Here is a 25156-nt window from a genome sequence, read left to right as displayed (position 1 = left end):
TTGTGGGTTTTTTTTTTCAGGAATCTGGAGCTCATTAGGTCCTACAACCATAGCTCCTACCCTAACCCCAGACTCTTTCCTCTTCCCTGCCCCTAATTGAAGTTAGCAGTTACTCTGGACACTAATCTTGCTTTGTTTCTGCAAACTATGTGAACACAGCACCGGAAGCAAGACCATTGAAATTCCCAGTGTACAACACGACATAAATAAAGGCTGTGTATTGTGAAATGTTGTGTCATGGGAATAGGAGCCAGTGCTCTGTAGGGCATCGTAAGCATCTCGGTGCACTTCGTATTTCTAGATAGGAAAGTGAGAATTTGTAATCTAAGTTGCTGGGGGACTTAAGTGCTTGAAGTCTTACAAAGCACACTGGCTGATGATGCCCCCAGCTTTCTTCCTTCAGCCCTGTGACTTTATCTGATAAGGATAGTGAACCATTATCCTTTTTAACCATTAACAATTTTTAGATATTTTTTCTAATATTATTTAAAATCTTATATGCTGGGGGGGGAGAGAAGGGAGGATAGAAGGGGAGGAGGAGAGGAGAAGGGAAGAGTTGAGGAGAACTTGAGGGAATGATATAGTCAAGATGGAGAAGGACAGAGATGAGAGCAAGGAAAGAAATATCTTGATTGAGAGAGTCATTATAGGGTTAGCAGAAATTCCCAGAAATCCACAAGGATGACCCCAGCTAAGACCCTAAGCAATAGAGGAGAGGGGGCCTGATCTTGACTTGCCCTGTAATCAGGCTGATGATCACCTTAATTATGACCATAGAACTGATCCAGCAACTGATTGAAACAGAGGCAGAGACTCACATCGGAGCACTGGACCGAGCTCCCAAAATCCAGTTGAAGAGTGAAAGAAATGAAAATATGAGCAAAGAGGTCAAGACCATGATGAGTTCACCCACTGAAACAATTTACCTGAGCTAATAGGAGCTCACCAACTCCAGCTTGACCGGGAAGGAACAAACAAGCATAGGACCAAACTAGCCCCTCTGAATGTGGTTGACAGTTGCATTGCTGGGACAAACTGAGGGGCCACTGGCACCAGGGCAATGGCACCAGGTTTTATCTCTGCTGCATGTACTGGCTTTTGGGGAACCTGTTCTCTTTGGATGGATACCTTGCTCAGCCTAGATATAGTAGGACGGTCCTTGGACCTTCCCCAAAGCAATATGCCTTACCCTCTCTGTGGATTAGATGGGGGTGGGGTGGGAGGGTGTGTGGAGAGAATGGGAGGAGGGAAGGGAGTGGGAACTTGGATTGGTATTTTTTAAAAAAAAAAATCTAATATTTTTTTTAAAAAAAAATCTTAGATGCCAATAAACTTGCAAAACCGATATATTTCTCAAACAAAGTAGAAATATCAAAGAATTGTACATGAAAATGGCATTTGTTGTTCTTTATCATTCATGGAAGACACATTATAGCAAAGCACTTACGCGCCGCTTTTGTCTGAAAGAAGCATTGCTCAGCACTCCCATTGCGTCGCACCCTGCCATCGACGTAGGCGTGGAGTGACACTCCATAATATGTATAAGGTTTCAGGTGGGTCACTTCATGGCTGACAGTCCCTTTCAACTCTTTACAATTTTCTAAAATTAAAAAGAAAAAAAAAGAATTTAGTAAGATTCTGGAAGCCAGGATCCCCATGCATATAACTTGATTTTCACATTATATCATTCCAAGGAGACTCCAAATATTGAGTGAATTTATATATGAAGACAAGGGCTGCATGTTGTCTCTCACCTGTGTTCCTAGCTCCAAATCTTTAGATGTGAGTATATGACCTGGAGTAACTGCAGAAACGAGGAAAACACAGAGGAACTGGGGAGGAGGTTCTAGCGAGGGACAGAAAGATATAGGTGATATGATATGAAATGGGACATGAGAGATGTGAAGGGGGCTTTAATGGGGAAAGGAGGACAACACAGAAAAGGAGAAAGACACAGGAAAGAGGGAAGGGGACATGAAACACTAAGGATTCTTGAAGAAGACATTTATTATTATTATCATTACTTTATATTTACACATATGTGGTAAACATGTTGAAGGTATGTTCCTATTGCTATTGACACCACATAATTTGTTGTGTCATGAGAATGGGAAGACTTGTTGAGGAGTCAGAACACTTAAGCTAGAATTGACCTGGAAACGTCCTCCCTGAGGACTAGCTTTCATAGTACCAGAAGATGACACGCAAGCCACTGAGGGAGGAGAGCAATTAATCGCTGTGACATATATGAATCACAACAATGACCAACATGCCAGGGCATCCCTAAGGGTGCAGCAGGGGTTCTCATATCTTGGCAGTATGCAATGCTTGTCTAATTGGACTTAAGACCCACTTAACAGGAGAAAAATTATCCTGCTGCTGTAAACATAGTCAGCTACATCACGTGGTGAGAATTTAGTCACAGTATCTAGAGGAACACTACCTCTGGCGTTTCCCTAACCCAGCATTCTGCCTAAATGAATTCTAAATATGCATTGCTATACTAAGATAAGTGTAGCTTTTACCTGTCATCAAAGAAACTTATTTTTGTGCAGAAAGTTCCCGTTACAGAAAACTACAACTTGTCAAATAGCAGAAAACACCTGACTGTGGAGGGCTCCGCTCCAGTTAATGCATCAACAACAAATCTCCTGCGCCTTAGGCTCAGGGGATATCAAGGAAGAGGGGGAGCCAAAAGACTGTGAAAGCCAGAAAACCAAGAAGTTTGCTGTGTAATTGTGTCCTCTAGCTAGGACAGGAAGCCTACACTGATGAGGTTCCAGCAACATAACTACCTGATGTGACCTGAACAATCCGACAACAGTTGACATCCAAACCCAGATGGGGGAAACTTCACTGGGTCCAACCTTAAACGAAGAGCTACAAGGTATTAAGAGCTGTTGAGATCAGGATAACCCATTTTCCCTAGGATGATCCATTTGATCGGTTATTTGATGGCAAGTGATCTGCAGGCAATACTCAGTTGATTGTATTTTTATGTTTGTTCATTTGTGTGTATATGAAGCAACAATTAAATAAGAGGACAGACAGTGTGAAATTTAGAGAGAGGACCAGGAGACGTATAGAAGGGAGGAAAGGGAGGGAAATGGTCTCTGTGCTTCAATTATATATACATATGTATGTAAATATATATGAGAAAGCAGTACAAACAATATTGAAATTTCATTGAATAAATTCAATTATTCTGACAATCTCAAAGTATCGAACATTATGACTACATATCATTAATGTATATTCAATGAACTTAGACACATTTGTGGAGATTTTCTCTTCCGGCACAAGACGGGCCCCAGTGAACACTACAAAGCCTTCAGCTGTTTTCATCACAGCTTTTCTGATACTTAACTCTGCCCTTAGAGCATCAATGGGAACTACTGCTACTGCCTTTCAGGAGAGAAGCCCTCAGATCACCAATAACGAAGCTTACTGTTTCACATTATTTTAAAGCTGTAGGAATTCAAGGGGCCATGAGAATGGGGGAAGACTTGATTATGATAGCTGGAATCTGGACTTTGCGAGGAAAAATGGGTTGAACTGAAAAGATTGAAAGAGAAAAACTAGATATCTGGGGGCGGGGGAGAGTCTAATCCCTGGACTGTGCATGCTCTACAAGCATGTTACTGTTGAGTTGCACTGCCACAAAACATTAGAAATGAAAGAAGAGATGTTTTGAGCCTATGGCAAACATGACTAGCATAGCAGATTTTGGCTATATAGATGAGGAGGAGAAGTCAAGACTTGGATATACCATAGGGCGTAGCTTGAAGAGCTAGTATGTGTTAAATGGGAAATCATTGGCACAAGTTGACATTTTAAGTAGAAAAAATAAAGCAAAGAAATTATAAGCAGCATGTTATCAGACAGAAGTTACAATGATAACAATAACAACAAAAAGTGATCAATGACTCTGTACATGTGATAGTCAGTGTTTATGTGATGGATGAGTTAATTGATTTAACCCTCACCATAATTACAAAGTTGGTATTTACCACATCATTGGATTTTATAGAAAACTGAACCTTAAGAAATTAAGCTACTTGTCCATGACCACAGGTAAGGAAAATAAAGCCAGAATGGAGCTTAGACACTGAAGAATAGAATTTGAGCTCCTGCATTTACCATTTCACCTGCTCTCTGGAGAAAAGCAGGAAATAAATGCCAACAGTGGGGTGAAGCCTGAATTTCATATTGAGAATACACTTCTCTGGTGCCTTTCAGGAGCAGTATCAAGAAAGACTCAACACAAACAGATCACCAAATTTCTATAGATGAATATCACCATGGAAGTCCCAATAGTAAGGGACAGAAGATAGTTTCTGTAATGGTATCTATTTCTCAGAATTCCCCAAAGCCTGGGTATAGTGAGGTTGCTTTCTAGATTGGGTCTGCCTTATACATAGTGGGAATCCTCTCCAGAATGGCTGCACAAATGAAGGGTCAGATGACACCCTATGACCCAGGCCTTCTGCTATGTCTTTATATGGTGTCTGGATTTTAGGATAATATCTTCATCACTGGGATAATCTCCTGGGGTTAAGGGTGCTGATCTCCAGCTCAGCTTGGCTTTTATTTAGTGACCTAAATTCATGAGCTTGTATACGCAATCTCACAAGCATTCTGCTTCAAACCACAGCTTCATAATGTAAGTCAATGACACTTGTATTTTACCTAGTGCAAAAAAAGCGAAATTGTTCATCATAGTTTTGAACAATAAATCTTAAAATCTTTTTAAAGAGGTGACTTAGTATTTAGACAGAATGTTTGGGATGTTTGTTTCAAATTACTAAGGATTTCTAGCTTTGGTTGAAGGGCTCTGTCATAGTTAATCTTGGTTGACAACTTCATTGGATTGAAAGAGGCCTTAAAAATTGGTAAGTCACACTTGTATGTCTGTGAGGTGCTGTGGGACAGGATTGACACATGGTTCTGTGAAATGAGTGAGACAGATCTGCCCTGGATATGGATAGCGCTTCAGAAGATGGGAGTCTGAATGAATGTGGAGCAAGGATGAAGCTCGGTCAGGAATGAAGGGTACTCTTCTTGAGTTGGTATAACTTTTTCTGTTGCCATCACACACCTTTTTAAGATCTGAACACAGCTTGCGGTAGTGACCCTGCAGGGGGCTTTTAGACCTTTGCTTTTGGACTATGGTCCCTCTTTTCTGAGGATCCAAACCTCTTGGGCTGAACAACTACTGCTTTCCCTGTCTCTGCAGCTGGCCGCTGGCCACTGAAGGACAAACAGTCTCAGACTGTGTTAGCTAATCTAATAATTGTTATTCACATCCTCTTGATTTTCTTCTGATAAAGAACCCTCACTAACACATTCCACAATACTTTACATGAACACTCTTGGTTCCTTCATAAACCCAAATACTTTCAGGTCTCAGAGGAACAAACTGTGTGAAACAGAAGAATATCGCTGGGTGGTGGTGGTGCGGGCCTTTAATCCCAGCACTCGGGAGGCAGAGGCAGGAAGATCTCTCAGTTTGAGGCCAGCCTGGTCTACAAAAACTAGTTCCAGGACAGGCTCCAAAGCTACAGAGTAATCCTATCTTGAAAAACAAAAATACAAAAACAAAAAACAAAATTGGAAACACCTAGAAAGATATGGTTTTTTTTTCACCAGTGTTTTATATTTATTGTGTACAGACTAACACAAGGAATGAATTGATAATTTCCAGACTTGATCTCTAAAGGTATCTTCATGGGCACTTTTTCAAACAGTGTAGACGTGGGTGTCCTAAAGGGATTATCGAAACCATACAAGTATCCAAAGGACATTCCAATGGCAAAAGAGACAAATAAAAAGTCATATTTAAAGGATATCTACAATGATTCCTAGAACCGTCATAGTTTCTTTTCTTTTTTTTCTTGTTTTTTCTTTTTTTTTTTTTTTTTTGATTTTTGAGACAGGGTTTTTGGTGCCTGTCCTGTCCTGGAACTAGCTCTAGTTTCAAAATGTTTTTAATAGCTCTTTACAAAAAAAATCCTTTAAATCCACAAAGTTGAAAATGTGTCTTCCTCAATGACTAGGGGGTCTTCCTGTCACGTGGTGCCATTAAGCTGATGACACAAACTTGAAGCTCCTCAAGAACTAGCATATGGTAGATACTGTAAAACATGGCTGCAGCAAGGTCAGAGAGCTCACCTGAAGTTGCTGAAAAACCATCTAAAATTTTGTTAATCTGATTTTCACCATACAAACAGCAAACAAATGGATATTAGGCCATTATCAAAAATACTTGAAGTAGAACATAAAAAAAAATCACCAGGTAATCCCAAGTAAAATAAATAATGGATATATACTCTTCTCTTTTCTAACTTTTGGAGATACTGAAACAGTTACATCATGAAATTTTGAGATAAAATGTGAACTTTGATTTGAAGGCATTCATTTCAAAGATTTAGACCTGTGAATTCTGGATGGGGCTTTTCTCCTGAACTAGGGTGCACAGTTCATAGGACTGACTGAATATTGAATGGTGCTATGATCCTGTCAAGTCTCCTTGGTAGACAAACTGGATGTTGACCTCCTTGCAGTACACCTTAGACATGAGTGAGAAAACAGAGGCTAAGCAGCAGGCATTGTAACTGCAGTCGGAGATCATGGACCAGAGACCAGCTTCAATAGATCTTTCAGGTGGTCTCGATACCATCCATAGTGGACACTCAATTAACTTACTAGTGCAAAGTTTGGGAGAATAGAAGATACCTATCTTCCAAGTTCTCTTCATTCCCCTTCAACCATGTGCAAGCATCATGTTTGAACAGCTCTATATTTAAGTGACAGTAAAAAGGGCCTTATACTGACTGCAGGCAAGCAAAACTCTTCCAACTTAATAATTCATGCTGTCCTTTACCCTGATTGTTCAATTCAGTCCAAATAGATTTTTCAGACTATACAGAATTCAAACAAACCACATACACACATAATTCTACCAAATACTGTCATACAAACAGTACAGTAGAGAATTTATCAAACTAGGTATGCAGCAAAATAGAGTAGTAGAAGAATCTTAAAAACAGAAAGAAAAGCCAGTGTATTCCTGAAGAAGCCACGGAGAGGGGTCCATAAAACACATGTCTGATGAAGCAGAGGACATAAGGAACCCTCCGTTTTATCTTCCTAGAATCTCTATTTCTCTTGTCTTTTCAATCTTCTCAGATTCTCAAATGCACCGTTTATATTTCTTCCCCATAAAACTTTTGCTAAGGACAACATGCCCCTTAACTTCCTTTTAGTCATTGGATTATTATAACTTCAAGAGTAAGGGGGAAAATGTTCTCAAAACATAGGAGTATACAAAAATGTTCTTTTAGTTTTCAAATTTTGTAACTTATGTCTGATTTCTTCCAGCCAAACCCAGAGAGGACTCAGTGAGTGCTCTGTTCATTGCGACCTCAGCGCAGAGGTAAAAGGCTGTCCAATGTACAGGATTCCCTGGGAGGCGGTAATCGTCCATATTGCTTTCCATAAATATTCTAGACATTTGGTCTTCTCCAGGAGATAGCTGTTCATTTAAGCACACTGATCTAAAGCTAGTCATGCCGAATTGTGGGGACTCCATCAATTTCTGAAGCAGACTAATTAAGGACTATAAGTGACCCAAGTTCCCTCTTTCAGCGGCTAAATAGTATGGTGATCATTTGTTTTCACACAATATTGTGTGTCTGAATTTGTCTGTGTGTTTATCTAGGGGCTTCAGTGGGGAGTTCAAAATAGTCCAGGCCAATTACGTAGAATTTGCAGGATGTATTATATATTATTTTTTAAATTTTTTTCCTTCACTGGGTTCTCAAATGTCAAGATTAAAGTTAAGAAAGATTAAGAAAAATATGCAAGTGTTAGAATGATTTTTGATTTTTGCTACATCTGAGGCCAGAGAGTTATTTGTGAATAGGAGTTCTGAAACAGAGACACAGAAATCTCACCATCCACATAAAAGCCCTGCAGCACCCAGGCTAAAATCATAGTCCCAGCATTTAAAAATTCTTGACTTTTTTCCTTTGTGGGAATTACATTTTTACAAAATTACCTGAACCGGTCTTATTGGAACACAAATAATATCCATGGAGCAAAGTTGAAGGGTGATTCCAGGTAACTAATGTTTTGTTCTCAGATACATTCCCACACAAAACCTTCCTGGGTTTCTCTGGAACTGTTAAAAAGAAAGAAAGAGAAAAAAGTTACAATGAAAAAATAAGTAACTGAAAAAAATAGTATTTCCATAACAAGATGGAATCACTAACAGCCATCTTTTGACGGATTATGAATTAATAAAATCTCAGTGATGTAGTGTGAAAGAATGGTCTGCATTCTGTCAATTATATTTTAATTGAAGGATTATTAGCCAGTAGCCAGGCAGGAAGTATAGGTGGGACAACCAGACAGGAAGTTGAGGCAGGTCAATGAGAGCAGGAGAATTCTGGGAATGAGGAAGTCCATTCCTCTGCAGTCCTGATCCATCCACAGAAGGAGCAAGATGTGATTGCCTCGCTGAAAAGGTACCAGGCCATGTGACTAACACAGATAAGAATAATGGGCTAATATAAGTTATAAGAGTTAATAAGAAGCCTGCGCTAACGGGTCAATCAGTTTATAGTTAATGTGTGATTTTCTTTGGGACTTAACAATTGCAAGAACCAGGCAGAACAAGGACCGGGCAGGACAGAAACCTCAGACAACAGTGAAGTCCTTAGATTTCAACTGTATTCTTTAGATAAGGTTTCTTTCATAGAGTCTATTTTGTTCCAATACAGCAGTAGGAAATCTAGTATCCCACTGATTTGAAAAATTCCTGAGAATATTTTCTTCTCATGGCACTGTTGTTCAGATATTTTGATATTTTAAGATATTGTTGTGTGAAATCATTCAAACAAAATCAATGATACTTGCTTAAGGTGTAGCTTGATGAATTATGAATGTATGCATCCATGAGCTACTACCACAATACCAAAACTTTCTATTATCCTTCTATGTCACTTAACAGTCAAAATAAGCCCCTTGAGACACCACATATTCTATTTACTTTCTACTGTTATAGATTGAATGTATCTTTGTTTTTATTATATATAAATGGAATTAAACAGTAATATTTTTCACAAATTATATTGGTTTTAATATTGCACTTGGATTTTTTTTTGCACATCATAACTGTGCCTTTTTAGTCATCAGTAAGACTATGGCTTGTATCTTGAATGTCACAAAATGTCTTGGTGGGATGTTGGAGAGGTAAGACCTAGTGCAAAATCTTTGGGCCATTGGAAGCACACCCTCAGATGGAATCAAGTGTCCCCATCCTTCTCTTTTCTCTTTCCTTATTGATACAAGTGATGAGTAGTTCCCTTCAAGATACATCCCTATCATTCATTGTTATATGGTATCCCTACCAGAGACCTAGTACCACAGAGTCAACCAGCCCTGGTCTGAAATTTCTAAACTCAAGATCTAAATGAATATTTTATCTTTATGTGGTTACTGTCTCACTAGAGCAAGAAAAAATAAGCAATGTTCTTTATTAATTTATGCCATAATTTCTCTATTACTAAACATTTGGTGGCTGTTTGAGCTCTTTCCAAGACTGGATATGTTTGCACACATCCACTTTCCCTTGCAGATATAGTCTTTCTTCCTATGTTGGGTGAATTGCTATATTCTCATCAATAATACTGTCAGTCTTTTGTTAGTGGGTATGTATACAATCTCCATCTTGTTTTGACTTTAATTTTCCAGATGGCTAATGAGGTCGAGCAGCTTTCCTTGGACTCGGTCACCATTTGTATATATTTAGCTCAAAGCAGAGTCAAAATGCTTCCCTGTATTTCAGTTGGAATATTTGGTGTCTTGTTTGGTAACTGAAAATATTCCTATGTATTTTGGGAAATTGCCCATGTCAAATATAAACAAATCATGGCTATTTTCCCACAGTACACAATTTATATGCTATTTCCTTCAGTTACTTCAAAGAGATGGGGTATTATTCAACTATGAAGTCAAATTTACAGATCATTTTATGATTCTTGATTTTTTGTTAAGAAAATACAAATAGCATCTCACATGGTTTTGATTAGGTGCTTTATAACTTTAGCTTTTAGAGCAACAGAACATCTGTATGTGTTGAGATCCAATGACTGATGGCCATTTGATATACTTGCTCTATGGGGATACTAAAACAGTTAACTGACATGACTTGTATTTTATTTAATATAAACATTGTTCTTTTTAAGATTCCCCATTATGTTACACTGATTTTAAAAAGTTGGACTTAATCTTAGTTTGCTTATTTACTTATTTGTATAACTGTGCCCATGTACGTCCATATATGTATGTGTGTTCATGTGTGTGTACATGTGTGTGCACGTGTGTATGTGTGTGTATGTGCATGTACATGTGCATACCTTCTAGCATAAGCATCCTGTGAACAAACTCAGATCTTCAGGCTTGGCAGCAAGCACCTTTACCCACTGAACAATCTGCCTGGCCTCACTCTAAGTTTTTAATACCCAACATGATTCTAAACCTGTCTGGCTGTCCTGCAGCATTCTTTGCTCTTTGTATAATTAATGTTAGTTTGGAAAAATAGGAGACTTGAAATGAACATCCCCTGGGGCCTCAACTATGAAGCAAATTAGAGTCGTGTTAGTATAAGACCAGGTAATCATAATGCATTTTGTTATTGTTCTGGTTGTTTTCAGCAGGATTGCATGCATCTCAAGCAAGCCTTCTCACACGGTGCAGGTCTCATTCTTCAACCTGTCATCATTCTACCTCAACCTCCCAAGCAGCTAAGTTGGGATCTGTACCATCATACCTAGCTTTCTGCTTCTCTCTCTCTCTTTCTCTGCCACCCTCCCTCTCCATCCTTCCCTCTCTCCCTCTTCTTTCTCCCTTTCCTACTGCTTCTCTTCTCCTTTTCCTCTACTGATATATATACAAATCTTTTTTCTAGAAATGTCTCTACTGTTTGTGAGCAATGATACCTTTTGTCTTCGTCGTAATTGATTATTCATTAATCACCATAAAAAATAATATTTACCACCAAATTTTACATTTAATTGGGATTTTTCTCTTCTCTCTTTCCAAATGCTGTTAATTTCAGAACCCCTTTCCATTTGTTAAGTTTTATCTTGTTATTAATTATGATGCCAAAAATGTGATAGCCACAGTTCCTGTCTTATAGTCAGCAATTAGGTTTGCCTGAATTATAGTGGTCAATTTGTTTACTTCACTCTTCTGTCAGAAGCAGGACACGCCTGGGGGAGATGCATAAGAACACAGACTGAAGGGTGTTCTAAGAGGGACGGCAAAGGAAATGAAGAAAGTAGGGATGATCCATGTCAATCATCTCAACCCTTTCCAGCAGCCTTGCAACATATACAATTAGAACAACAGAAAAAGAACAACTTTAGGTTTGTAGAATTTATTTTTAAATTCACCTTAAAATTCATTTAAAATTTTTCTTCTCTGATATGCTTTCTGTAACTCCATACCTTTATCTTCTGTGATTCCCCAAATAATGTAAGCCCAAAGAAGAAACAGAAATTCTGTTTATCGTATAAATGTAAATAATGTACTCACTCCCCAAATCGGTCTCCACAGTTTTATTTTCTTGGAAAAGTTTCACATTGTTATAGAGGACTTCCGCAGCACATGCGTAAGGTGTTTGGGGTTGAAGACCACGTAACACAATGTTTTGAGAAGATCTTTGAGTACCTACAAGAAATAAGTATTGCACATGAGTACATGCAATGACACAGAGTACGGACGTCTTTCCTGACAGCATTTTTTTAAGACTTACTTTTGGGGTGAAGTCTCTGCAAATGGTGGAATAATAAGCCCAACATCTTGCAAATAGCACTGCTATGCTCAACTTTGTTGAGAAATCAGGACGACACCTCACTTAGCCTTTGCTTAACATGTTTTACACTTTTAAAATTGATAGCTCATAATATACTTGTTCCTGCTTTGGACACAATGCTTGAAGCATAGCCTAGCATCTTCTCGTTGGCATGATGATGACAATCAGGGCCATACATTCCTTTTCTGCCCCTTCTGCCTCTGTATGTGTGCACAGAGGGGCACATACACCTCTCTGCCTTGACACGTGTGTCCTAGCAAGTGGCTTGATGCCAAGATGGAACAGAGTCCATCTTACTGAATTCAAATATTTCTAAAAAGAAACTCTACTTCATTAGGAACCCAAATTCCTTCCTAGAAGCACTTGTTTTCCTTGTTACCTCCATATTCTTGAACTTGCAAATGATTTTCATTGATGAGAGTCAAAGAACGTATCCTCTGGATTTATATAATACCATGCTTCCTTTCTACAGAATATGGACATCATCATTCTTTTATAATTTCCTAATTTTATCATCCTTTCAGTGATGTCTGGCATATAGCAGTAATCAAGAAAATTCAATTAATTAATTTTCAATTTTTTCAATAGGTACTATCCATGGTTGTTGTTTTTTTTTATTCTATTTTGTGAATTTGTTTGAGTGACAGATACTGGACTTGTTATATTCTAATTTAGCACAGACCACTGAGGGTCAGGGGAGGAGGACAAGCGTATATATAGAAAGAACATTTAAACCATCCGTGATGATAGAGTTTCTCTACTCGGTACCTTACCTGTATCATTACAGAGAAATTTATATGTAATTTTTGTGTTGTTACAGGTAGAGATCTCTGCTTTCCACTCCAAGCAAATTGTAGTATTTGCTTTTATATCTTCTGTGCAGTCATACAGGGTAAAATTCTCAGGTCCTGTCAAGAAAACAGAGCAGTGTCCTTAGGTTACAGCTCTGGTGTGAAGGTATGGTACCTCACAACTATAGACTCTGAAATCACACCCATGAAGTCCAGTTTTGAAAGCATGAGGTTGCATTGGGAGAAGCCTAATAACTTGGGCTTGGTGCTCCTTGATTATTTAGTTCACAATCCGAATTTTTAATTTTTCTTTGTTTCAGTTGACACATAATTCTACAAATTTGCATACTATATGGTATTTGGATATATCTACACAATACATACTTCCCAATTGCAAACAGTCTGTCTATCACCTCAGACATTTGACATTCACTAGGGAAAATATCATATTTTTTGTACCACATATTTTAATAGAAATGTGTGCTGTTTTTCAATAGAATCCACACCGCTTTTATAAATGAAACTCAAGGAAAAAATAGATAAAATAGCTGATTTTTCCCATTTGATAAAAAATTCTTTGAGGTTTTGATACTTGTTGGTTGGTCTGTTTTGAGTTTTTGGAGATACGGTCTCGTCTTGTAGCTCAGGCTAGCTTAGAATGCACTATACTAGCCCAGGCTGACTTTGAAAACAGAAACTGACCTTCCACATGCTGGAATTACAACGTTGGTATTAACATAACTAGAACTCTCCCTTTGCTTTTTTTTTTCAAAAATATTAGATGTTTAAGTTTGTTCTTTTCCCTGATATATGTAAGAAACTTCTGGCAGGGGGAGTGGAGAGGGACAAAAAGAACATTTTGAATTTAAAAAGAAAACCTAGAAATCTCAAGTTTAATTATTTCACAAAATAGGCTGTTTATAATTCAAAGCAACCCCTTTTTGTTGTTTGTGTGTGTGCTTGTTTTTGTTTATTTGCTTGTTTGTTTTGAGAAATGGTTTCTCTGTATAGCCCTGGAATTTTCTCTGCAGACTAAACTGGCTAGGAACTCAGATCCACCTGCCTCTGCCTCCCTAGTGCTGGGATTAAAGGTGTGCTTCACCACTGCCCAGCTAGGAACCTTTTTGTTAGAGAAACAAGACAAGTAGGTGATGGTTCAAAAGAGTTAGGATGTAATTCTTCATGCTCTCCAGGGTTCTCAGCAGGGAATTCATTCTTATCAATGCTGACTTCCTTTCTTTTGGCTCTTTTCTCTAACCACATTAGACCCCAGGCACACCATAACACACACATGAAATCACACTGTTGTTCTAAATACCCAGATAGAAAGAAATTGACATTCACCTGGCGGTACATCTAATTCTATAATTTTAGGTGGAGTACATGAGCCTTTAGATACATTTAAACTTTTCTTTGAGCATTCTTGTAGATTGTCAAGCTGTTTACATTCCACAATTTTGATTTCACACAGATTTTGGGGGGGATTGCCATATTCTAGCTTTGCATCAAAAGACTTATTACTACTGTTATATTTGTAATGAACAGTAATTTTCCCAAATTCTTCATCTGGAAAGAAAAGAAAAAGAAAATTAGTATTATCACTATTCAGAATGAATGAGAATACATTGGATAAGAATGCCTTAACATACTCTTTTGTGCAGAGAAAGATCTGCAAAAGAGTGAATTTATTAAGTATGCAACAAACAGAAGTAAAAGAACGATTGGCAAACATCGAATAAAAGCAGCAGATAAGATATCAAGATATCACCAAATCAAGTTATAGCTTTTGACACAATATCCTCGGAACTTTGTAGGATGTAAGAAAAGTATCACGTGCCCTATGTCATTATTACATAATTCCTATTTCTGATAAAGGAATGCTGAGATGACTGTTGGATTGACATTTGTCTTGCCTAGTAAACTGTAAATTCCATGAGAGCAAAAACTAGTCTATTTCAATCTTTATCGTCAGTTCAGGTCCATCATTATATATCTGTCTGTTATTAGCAAGAATTCGATAATTACTTGTTGAATTAACTGACAGACACGTTTATCTGATTATGAACTTGTATGCAAAAAAACCCTTCTAGCTTTATAGCTACTCTTGTTTTTTAAAATGTCTTTATAACTCATTTAGTTCTCTCATCATGAATTATTCAGAGAATGAACGTTCTCACTCATTGTGTTACATATATAATATTATTATGCATAATAATAAATTCTTCATAAAACCTTTTGGCTAGTGTCAACAATTTCTATTGCCTGGTAAAAATTTTTTTTAAATAACAGTTAATTTCCACATATATTTTAAAATTGTTTTCTGTGTATATGTGTGTTTGTGTGTATGTGTGCATGTGTGTGAAGGAGTGAGCATACACATGGGTGCATTAGCATGGAGACCAGAGATTGACATCAGGCATCTTCCCCTATTTCTTTTGATTTAATTTTATGGGTCTTTCTCTGATGGAGCAAGAGTATCAGGCCAGCAACAACAAGGATCATCTTTCCTCCACCCCAGCAATAGGATGGCAGGCACCTGCTACCAAGCTCACCTTTTAATGTGGGTATTGGGGATCAGAGCTCACCTCCCAGTGGTTGCATGGCAAGCACTTTACCCTCATCTTTGTAGCCCCTATTTACTTATTTTATTTTTACAAAACTATGTTCCCTTTGTCTTAAACACTAGGAGTACAAAAACAAATCAAATGAAATTGGTTTTTAGGAAGGCAAAGTACTAAACTGAGGTGACACAGACTGAAACAAGAGCTAATCAAAGACATAAAAATAAGATGAGACAGGATAGAAGACCAAAAAGAGAGAGATCTATTCAGATTGGAGGACAGGAAGAACTCCAGATGATTTGGATTGATTTTTCAAGTATGAGCAAGGTGTCAGAAAACAAATGAAGGAACCAAAATGGAGAGATATGGAAGGGCTCCAAAGGCAGAAGAAGAAAAACAGGGAGTATACAGTCAAGAGTAAAGATACATGCAGCTCCATATGACTCAAGGCAAGAGTATAAGTGAGGAGCTGGTCATGCACAGGGAGAGGAAAGGGACTTGAACTTTAGACATCATGATAAGGAAACAAACCAACGGAGGTTGACTTTGACTCTGAGTGAACGGGGGCATAACTGCAGTGCTGAGTTTCAAGCAGATATGGAAAGGTAACATTGGCCAAGAAGGAGAACCACAAGGAGAGGAAGAACATGAAAAGTAGTGAGTCACTATACAGAGTTGACCATGAGAAATGGAAATAGTGCACGACGTTTGAAAGCTTGGAAGAGAGAAACGATTGAAATAATGTTCCCAAGTGACAGAGGCTGTCTTTGGGTCACACTTACCACAAGTTCTGGGTACAGTAGTAGCTGTAATAGAGATGAAAAAAAAAAAAAGACAAATCATTGACATGTTATTTTAGAATGTGTCTGCTGTGTTCATCTTTGAGAATCTGCTTTATAGACTTTCTGTGAACTGGAAAGTCTACCTGCTTAGGTATAACACATAATGCAATTTGCTTAATTTCTTATTTTCACCTCAGATATGCAAATGTTATAAACTAATGACATAACTGTAAATCATCTTAATTAACTTATACAATAAACCCAACTGTGGCTGTTATTATATGTAGACTTTTGGGTACAGATCTGATGCCAGCATGGGACAGGACCAAATCTAAAAATTGCCAACATATTCTAAGTCTTCATTCACTTCGTTGGTCTCAAACTGCGTTGCCATAGTTATAGCCCTTGTAAAGCAATGCTCTGTTTTTGTTTTTCCTTTAAACCAGATGATATTAATAAAGACTGATTTTCTCCCATGTTTAACCTCTATGTGCTTCCCACACCCAAGATCCGGGGTAGCTAACTGATCTCACAGAAATGATCTTGTATTAATCCTTGCATTAATATATGCATTTAACTCAGAGATTTTCAACCTTCCTGATGCTATGATCCTTAATACTGTTCTTCATGTTGAAATGCCTCCAACCATAAAATTATTTTTGTGGCTACTTCATAACTGTAATTTTGCTACTGTTATGAATCATAATATAAATATCTAATGTTTCTGGTGGTCCTAGGTGACTCCTGTAAGTGTCCTTTAACCTCCAGGATGAGAACCACTGATTTAACTGAAAAAGTGGGAGTCTGAGTCTTTGGAAGCAAAAGGACTTCTGCTAATCTTCTCAGAATTGGAAGAATCTGGGGATCATGGTGGAATTGCCATCACTGGCTTCATGATCCTAGGCAATGTCCTTGCCACAGATCGTCCAGGAGGAGTCTCACCTTCATCTTTATGCTCCTCAGTAACTGACTGAAAGTGGCATCAGTCCCCTACCTCCTCTCAATGGGAAGGGTAGAGGCTTTGATAAAATTACTAATCATACACTAAAAATGCTCCCCAAAGGAATTAAGTTCTAACAGACTTGGCTATTGCTTATGTGGGTTCTCATAAATGCCACAACTCCTTGTAGGTATGGCGGTGATGCTATAGGTTCGTGGTCCCAGCTACAAATGTGCTATACCAGTGTCTACATTCTACTCCATGACCAGAATTCCACAAAGAAGGCAGCCTGAAGTAGAGAAAACCAGAGAGCCTGTGAGGACATGCCCAACCGTGGCAGAGGTGTGCCTGCATGACTGGAGGTAAGGTTGTCACCTATTGTGCTGCTTGGAGTGACAGTGCTTGGAAGGTTCTGAATGGATGGTGCAGTGGTTGCAAGGCTGGCATCTGCAAGGAAATGAACAAAAGGATAAAAGTTAATGAGTTTATTATCTTGAAGCTTGAGGAAAAGCTCTTTCATGAAGATAATTTGCTGAGTGGTTTTTTTTCCTCATTTGAATTGATATTTTCCAAAACCTCAAAGTGAGTCAAAAATTGATACATGAATTGGTTCAAAAAACGCACATTTCAAGTAACTGTTAATATTTTATTACAACTTAAAGAGCAAGTTATTCACTCCTTAGTATAATTCTTACCTGAAAAACAATTTTCCAATTTTCCTTAAACTAGTATTTTCTATTGAATTACAGCTTTCCTTACTTTTAGATACGAATTAGACTAATTAGACCTGTTGAATGTATACTCTTCAAATCAATTTTATGAAGTGAGTTTATTAGGGCCACTTTCATGAAAAGGAAAGTGTGTTACTTGTCCCAGATTATCTAGAAACCTGAGGCAGTTGTATTTGATTGCAGAACTACGGGCCATTAACGTATATTATCCACTTCTTTGTCATGAACTTTACAATAATAATAGTAAAACTGCACTAATCCCCCCAAAAGCTTGCTCGGAAGTTTCTTTTGCCTAATTTCTTATCGAGATGATTTTTAAAAGATGGGAAATCTGAAAATAGTATCGGGAGTAAAATAAGAGCTACATTCAAGTTTGGGGCCTCCATAGCCTAAAACATATAGCAGATAATGGTCAGACCTGAGGAGACATTTGTGGTGCTGATGTTGGAGGTGTGTGCAGGTGAGGCAGCAGAGCTGTTGAGTGCAAGGGGGTGGGTGACTGTAGGATGGGCTGTATCTGCAGGAGAGGTCCCCAGTGCAGCCGTCGCCCCTGGCACACCTGTAATCAGAAAGGTCACCAACACTGTCACTCTGTCACGCAACATACTGACATAGAAATGATTGCAGAACTGAGGCAGAGGAATGAGCTATCTGGTATACCTACTACAGTACAACATATAGTTAAACCCTAACTATACCCTAACCCATCTCATAGTCCTAATTCCATAGACTGTGCTGTCAATATGAGAACTTGCCAAAAGATGAACTCAGAGGCAGACACATAGAAACCTGGACAGCTTGGGTATCAGTTGACAGAAAACAAACAAAGATAAACAGTTTGGGCCTTGGGAAATATCTTAGTTATCCTAAGAAGGTCCAACCTCCCAGTCAAATGTTGCCTTACTTGGTATTAAAAATATTTCAGAGAGAAGGGAAGGATGCTGTCTCTGAGACATGAAGGCCATACAGAGTAAGCAAAAGTCTGAATATAAAAGGGATGCCTCCATAAGGTTTTGTAGGAGGTAGCATGCCTAGCACCTGCTTAGAGTCTCAGGTGGCTGTGCCACTCTGGGCAGGGAAGCCCTGTGTACAGGTGCTCAGTGCCAGTTTCCCTGAATATGAGCTAAATGGTCTCCTGCCTGCACAGCAGCTGAGCCCCAGGCTTTGCATCCTTGTTGGCTTCTGGTCACAACATTTACGAAGCAGGCTCCCATGCCAGGAAGATATCAAATTGGTTTTATATCCACACACTGCCCATTATGCTGATATAATCCCCTTATTTCCCAATTTTTGGTGAAGCGCCAAGTGATGTAGCTAAAAGAACTGCATGTCCTGCTTAGAATTTCAGTGTCGGGCTTCAGAGCATTTCATGCCTGTTACATGTTTTCCCCAAACATCACAGTCGGAGCTCAGGACCAGGCAATTCACGTGTGGCCGTTAATTACCAATCCAATGACGAGCACTGTGCTAGCTGCCATGGAGAAAGCAAAAGGAAACGTGAGCTAGCTTCTACTGGGGTTCTTGCCGGATGACGGATGATGTCACTGTCAAGATCTCCAGGTTCAGCGATGGGAACTTGGCCTCACATGTAAGGTCAGTGTGTGTGGGTTTTAGTGCATAGTGCTCTGTTTCATCAGTGGCCTGTGACTGTGATCTAAACCGCTTTGCTGAAAATATGCCAAACATCTTTCATTTGCAGATGGATTGAATCTGTAAGTTATCACACACATGGTTTGGGAAATGGGAATGCTTTCCTTGCCAATTGAGTTTGTTCTTGGCCTACTCGTCAAACACCCCTGAACTCTCCCAGCTGTAAGCAAAGTATGGAGTGGAATGAACACAGGGAGCGTCCATCTACTAATTTCAGAATAATGGAAGGATCGGATCCACAGTAAAAGGAGAGTAGGAAGGGTTGTGCTTGCAGCCTTTTCAAGTTTCATTTAGACACAAACTGGACACCTGAGAAATCCCAAAATCAGCTGGCTCTGCTTACTAAACTTCCATCTTCTCTACTGCTTCTCCTTCTTTCTAGACCCTTCTCCCTGCTGACCAACTCTTGTGCCTCTAATGTCGAGAGACCCCACTCTACTGCCTTCAGAATCCCTAGCTTCTGTCTTCATTTGAAAACTACATTTTTCTTATTAAGTAGGTAATACTTAAGCCCCAGCTTAAGAATGACATTTACCATTATAATTACATTGATTGCACAGAGTAGATCTTCTAATTAGTGAAATTAGCCAATGTGCCAAGAAGATTTATTTGCTCATGACAGAGCAGGTTGGTTTGTGTGGCTAGCAGTTCTCAGAGTGGGCTTCTCTTCAAGGCTTCTTACCTTCCCTTCTGTCTAAGCCTTTGCATTTGCTGAAAAGCACCAGCCCCAATTTGCTCTACTGGAGTGACGGGATCAGATGAACCCACTCTGTGCAATGTTTGTAGTGTGCGCACTGCCTGTGCTGGTGTTTTAGGCCAAGGGAACAGTATTAGTGTTTCAAAATAACAATTACTGTGTGTAGACCTGACCTCAATGTTTGATTTCATTCTGAAGCAAGACTTTCTCCTGCCAGCCAGCAGGTCTCTGTTACATGTCTAACTCACGGCCAAGCCCTCAGGCCACTGAATGTATATGTGAGATATTATGAAATTATGACCTGAGAAAGGACATACTTCTCTTTGTCCCATATAAAAGGACACCATGAAGTTATTGAGACTCTGGTTTGGGAAAAGATAGGAAAGAATATGTTGCATTGTTTTAAGAATCAATAAGAAAAAGGAATCTTGAAGGCTGCATGGGAGATATGAGCATCTCCTTCCCCTTTTCTCACTCCCTAAAAGACAGACAATGACATTATGGTAAATAGTTTTCAGTCCACCTTATAGATAAGAAATCTTTCATTCTTGACAGATGTTTGTTGGCTCAAAGTATTAAGAATTCACATCTATTTGTCTTTATTACTAGAGAATGAAGTCTTTACAAGCTGTAACTACAAGTGCAGAACCAAGGGACATGGCCATAGCCCCCATTCCTGAGTAGTACTTCATCTCTGTCAGAATAACCTTTGCCATCTGATTTTGCAGCCTCAGGATAACTATAGCATCTAATTTCTCAAGTGGCAAGTGTTCCACATTGAACAGGTGGCCATGGCTCCTCGCACCATTCTTGAGAGGAGGCGACAAGTCATACTCTTTATATCTGTGCATGTCTAAAGGGCACCAAACCTGGTGAGTCAGGCCTGCCCAAAGTAGGCATGAGTGCAGTGAGGTCAGCCTGGTTGCTGAGTGTCTGGGTGTTAGTTCCTCGGGCAGAGGGCGTCTGCAGGTGAGGCGGCCGCGGCGTGGATGAATGACCTGAGGTTAGAAAGTGAGATGGTTAAGTCAATCTCTGCTGCTCCTGGCAATTGAAAAACTCTGAGAAAACCACCTGGAGCAAAATTGCCACAGTGTGCGGTGACCCGATTTATTAATCTCTTGAAGTTTCCTTGGCTGAAAAGTGTCTCCTGGGTTCTTGGTTACAGATTCCTCCCCAAGAGGATGCACATGTCCAGCTTAGTTCATTGACTCCCTGATCCCTGAAAGGTTACTGGATTCACCAACAGCTCTACTGACTGATACTGGGGAAAGTCTGCTTTTATAGGCAGAATAATAGGGAACTCCAAAATTTTAAAACATACTAAATTACTGTTTTCAGAATCACAATGGAGGAGATGGAGAATGAGCAAACACGTATGACAGCCGAAACATATTTGAAAAGATGCTTATCACTGTGAAATATTGCAGAAATTTAAAATCATCAGGAAGCATTTAAATTGCCCTACTAGCAGTTTTAACAGATTGATAATATCCAGTGTTGGGAAAATTGTGGAGCTAGTCAGGCATGCATGCTTACGTATATATAAACTTAATTACATCTGAAAACTATGGATCGATCCTAAATATAAATTATACAACTTTCCTCAGCACACCATTGAAATATCACTAGATAACAATTCCATTCTAGAAAAGAAACATGCTCTTCTGTTTGAAAGAATATGAAATTTTCCGAGCAAATCTCACCATCATATTGTACTAAGAAATATTTGATATTACTCATCCTTAATCCCAGTTCATCTCCCTGCCCCACGCCCTGCAGCCTTTTCCTGAGATGATCAATCTGAAACCCTGTGTTTTTAGTGTACTGAAGTTCTAAGAGACCACTCAGCTGGTGGCAAGGATAAAGGTGAGTTATGAAGTCCTGTGTTTGCTAACAGAATTGCTCACTGAAGTAACTGCTTCCTTACTAACCGGCATGATCAGCATCGTCCTTGAGACACTGAACTGTCTCTATTGGTGCTGCATATGCCTGTCACTGTTTTAGACCAGGATAAATGGTTCTGGTAGGCAGTAGACTCACTCACTGTCTTAGAAAGCATGTCTGAGAGCCTATTTGCCCAAGAAAGCGGCATCTCTGATGGGATTCCAGAAACGTGTGCACAGCTTCCTGGTAGCAGACTGGCTAGCAAGTCTCAACTCCCACTCCTGATGTTTACTATAAACATAGCCGCAGTATCTTCAGTTTCACTACTAGATTTCCCAACTCTGTTTTTCTTCTCTTTTAAAAATCGAAATAATGCAAATATCGCTGGAAAAATTTCACAGCACAAAACTGAATCCTCTGAGCTGATTGTTAAAAATAGTTGCCCATCTTCAGTATTTCTGATCATGTTAGATCCTAGAATGAAACTAAGAAATGGGAATAGCCCACTTCAGAGCAACTGCAAGGAAGTCCAGGAGTGGCAAGGCAGAACTGTGACCCTCCCAGTGCAGCAGGAGGCTATGGTCAGTCCCTGGGCAGCTGTGGACACAACACAGAGCCTTCCCTGGTTTTACTTACAGGATCGTCTTCCCTTAGTCCCTTTCCCTCCTAAAGCATTGTGTCTGAGCTCTTTCCACTCAGCAACCTTCACAAATGCCTACTATCCCCTGCACTTTACTTACCTGACAAAAACCAAATGCTTAGAAACTGTATGCATAACTTACATTTTAAAAATTTGATCACCCTAGAAAGTTTTTGAAGGACAAATTCATCCCCAGTATCATTTTGGTTAGGGATGTCTGCGTGACAACCTTTCATAATAAGAATATCAACATTATCCAAGTTACTGGGGAGACCTGGGTTGAATTGTCACCTGGAAAATAGGTGGTCTCTGAGGAGCCATTCTCTCTTTCAGAGATGCTTGAGGGTGTGAGGTCAGTGGTGTGAGCAGGTAAAGGGCTACTGTGAGTCAGAGGAAGGGTCTTCTCTGATGTGCTCAGTCCTGCTACGTTAATGGGTGATGAAAGAGAACAAACATGTGAATCATGTTCCCAAATGCCCACTCACATGCAAGTACTAACATATATGTAATATATGCATATATCATTCCAACCCCACACACAGACATCAGGCTTACACACACACACACACACACACACACACACACACACAAAGACATACACACACACAAAGACAAACACACATACACACTGGCATACATGCACACATACTTACACATACATACTATGTAAAAATATACACATAGAGAAATGTATATACACCACACAGTTATCTATACTCAGGTATACACATATATGCACATATACACATATACACATACCCATACAAATATACACACACATTTATCACCATGTGTCTATAGACTTTAATAATGCATACACATTATAGATACAAATCATATAATAAGAGTTAAAAATAAAATTGAGGAAATGGACTCAAAAGGAACTCCCTTTAGCTAACTTCTCATTTAATTGTTGGGTAGCTACCAAAATCAACTTGATTCAGAAGAATGTAACCCAGCGAGTAAGATGTCTAACGGAAATCTGAAAATACTTACAAAGGATAAGCAACAGTGGAAAGGGAATAAGCCAGAAATGAATCATTAGGAGAGTTAGGGTTCAGAATGGGAAAAACATCAAAAGTCTAGATTAATCAGGTGGAAGGGTCATGCCCGCAGCCCTATCTTTCAAAAGGTTGAGGCAAGGGATTGCAAGTTCTAGGTCAATTTGAACTACATAAGGAGTTCCTGTCTACAAACAAAATTTTATGTATGTGTTGATTCAATAAATAAATAAATGAAACAAATGGAAACAAGGAGAGTTAAGTGGGTAAAACCTGGAAAACAAAATTCACAAGCAGAAGTGTGAATGACCTGCTCTTATGAAAATATCTAAATGTGTTTGACTGTGTAATTAGACTCATGGTACTGCCATGGAGTTGATCTCACTCACTGACTTACAGGAGTGATGTGGAAGGAGGGAGTGAGAGACAAACGTGTGCAATGGATGCGGGCACAGACGGCAAGTGTTGTCTGCAGGGGAATTAGCGCAATGGAGTAAATCTAACATTTCTTTGCTTTCCTTTCTTTAAAATGTATTTCTTTGGGGCTGGAGAGATGGCTCAGTGGTTAAGAGCATTGCCTGCCCTTCCAAAGGTCCTGAGTTCAATTCCCAGCAACCACATGGTGGCTCACAACCATCTGTAATCAGGTCTGGTGCCCTCTTCTGGTCTGCAGACATACACACAGACAGAATATTGTATACTAAATAAATAAATAAATATATTTTAAAAAATGTATTTCTTTTTGTGAAACAACTAAATACATCAAACTTAGTATTTAAAGATATCATGTTGTCTTTGGGATTGTACGGATGCATTTTACTTAAATATTCCATGGCTAACATGTATTAACTTCTTTGAATAGTAAAATGTGCATTTTTGAATATCCAGTTTATCAAAACTGGGTGTATTTGAACTAGAGGTAAGCCACGCGTCTCATCTTCAGGGTCATGAGTCTGACCTAATTGTCTTTCATCCGCTATGTACGGAATAAAAAGAAGAAAGGACTAGATAAAAAGAAAAGTGCAAAGCAGAAGAGGGGGCTCGAGATTCCGAAAGGTGTTCAGAGAAGTTGCCTTATGTAGAAACAGTAATGTCTTTTCACACACCGAAGTTCAAGTTTCACAAGTAGAATTTACAACTGTAAATTTACTGATTCCATTGTCCTCAAATTCTCACTTTGAACGGTCTACATTTTGCATCAATTATATTCCCATTTCTAATATCTGGGGTGGGGGGAGGCACCGTTCTCCTTTGCATTATGGTTCATAATTCTAACTTACTTGCTTCACCCCAATCTGCTTATAATGATGGTTAGCGCAGAAATAACAAAACTCCCAGGAGGGTACGGAGTAGACTGCCATCCTGTCCCACACCCAGCCCTCTTCTGCCACAATGTCTCATCTAAGTGGCTGAGAGTAACTTGGTATGTTGTAAAGGAAAATGCCATATTTCATTTACGAAGTTGGCAAGAACCAACCAGAACCTGCTACACAGGAAGTGCCTTATGAAACCTCCCTGCCATACAACGAAACTACAAAACTCTCTTATTAAACATTGGAAATTTTTTTTAAAAAAATGCTTCTCTGTTTAACTTGGGA

The 25156-nt window shown here is 39.0% G+C and overlaps 1 protein-coding gene across 6 annotated transcripts in view; it reads right to left on the bottom strand.

Annotated features, from left to right (window-relative positions):
- The window catches only part of Ptprc (protein tyrosine phosphatase receptor type C), a 111690-nt gene that overhangs the window by 38652 nt on the left and 47882 nt on the right, over nt 1–25156 (bottom strand). Inside the window, exons 4-13 of one of the 6 annotated variants that reach the window (XM_085688167.2) lie at nt 22849–22980; nt 20903–21031; nt 18105–18245; nt 17331–17402; nt 16016–16039; nt 14017–14238; nt 12655–12789; nt 11602–11736; nt 8060–8182; nt 1448–1600 (exon numbers count right to left, since the gene is read on the bottom strand). In XM_085688167.2, coding sequence (XP_085544293.2) covers nt 1448–1600; nt 8060–8182; nt 11602–11736; nt 12655–12789; nt 14017–14238; nt 16016–16039; nt 17331–17402; nt 18105–18245; nt 20903–21031; nt 22849–22980 — 1266 coding nt within the window. The remainder of the gene's footprint in view (nt 1–1447; nt 1601–8059; nt 8183–11601; nt 11737–12654; nt 12790–14016; nt 14239–16015; nt 16040–17330; nt 17403–18104; nt 18246–20902; nt 21032–22848; nt 22981–25156) is intronic. The other 5 variants (XM_085688168.2, XM_085688169.2, XM_085688170.2 and 2 more) reach the window with 5 other exon arrangements.

Source organism: Myodes glareolus, chromosome 5 (genome assembly GCF_982192425.1).
Source record: "Myodes glareolus chromosome 5, mMyoGla1.1, whole genome shotgun sequence".
Classification (NCBI taxonomy): Eukaryota; Metazoa; Chordata; class Mammalia; order Rodentia; family Cricetidae; genus Myodes; species Myodes glareolus.
This window is presented reverse-complemented; position numbering and strand designations above follow the sequence as displayed.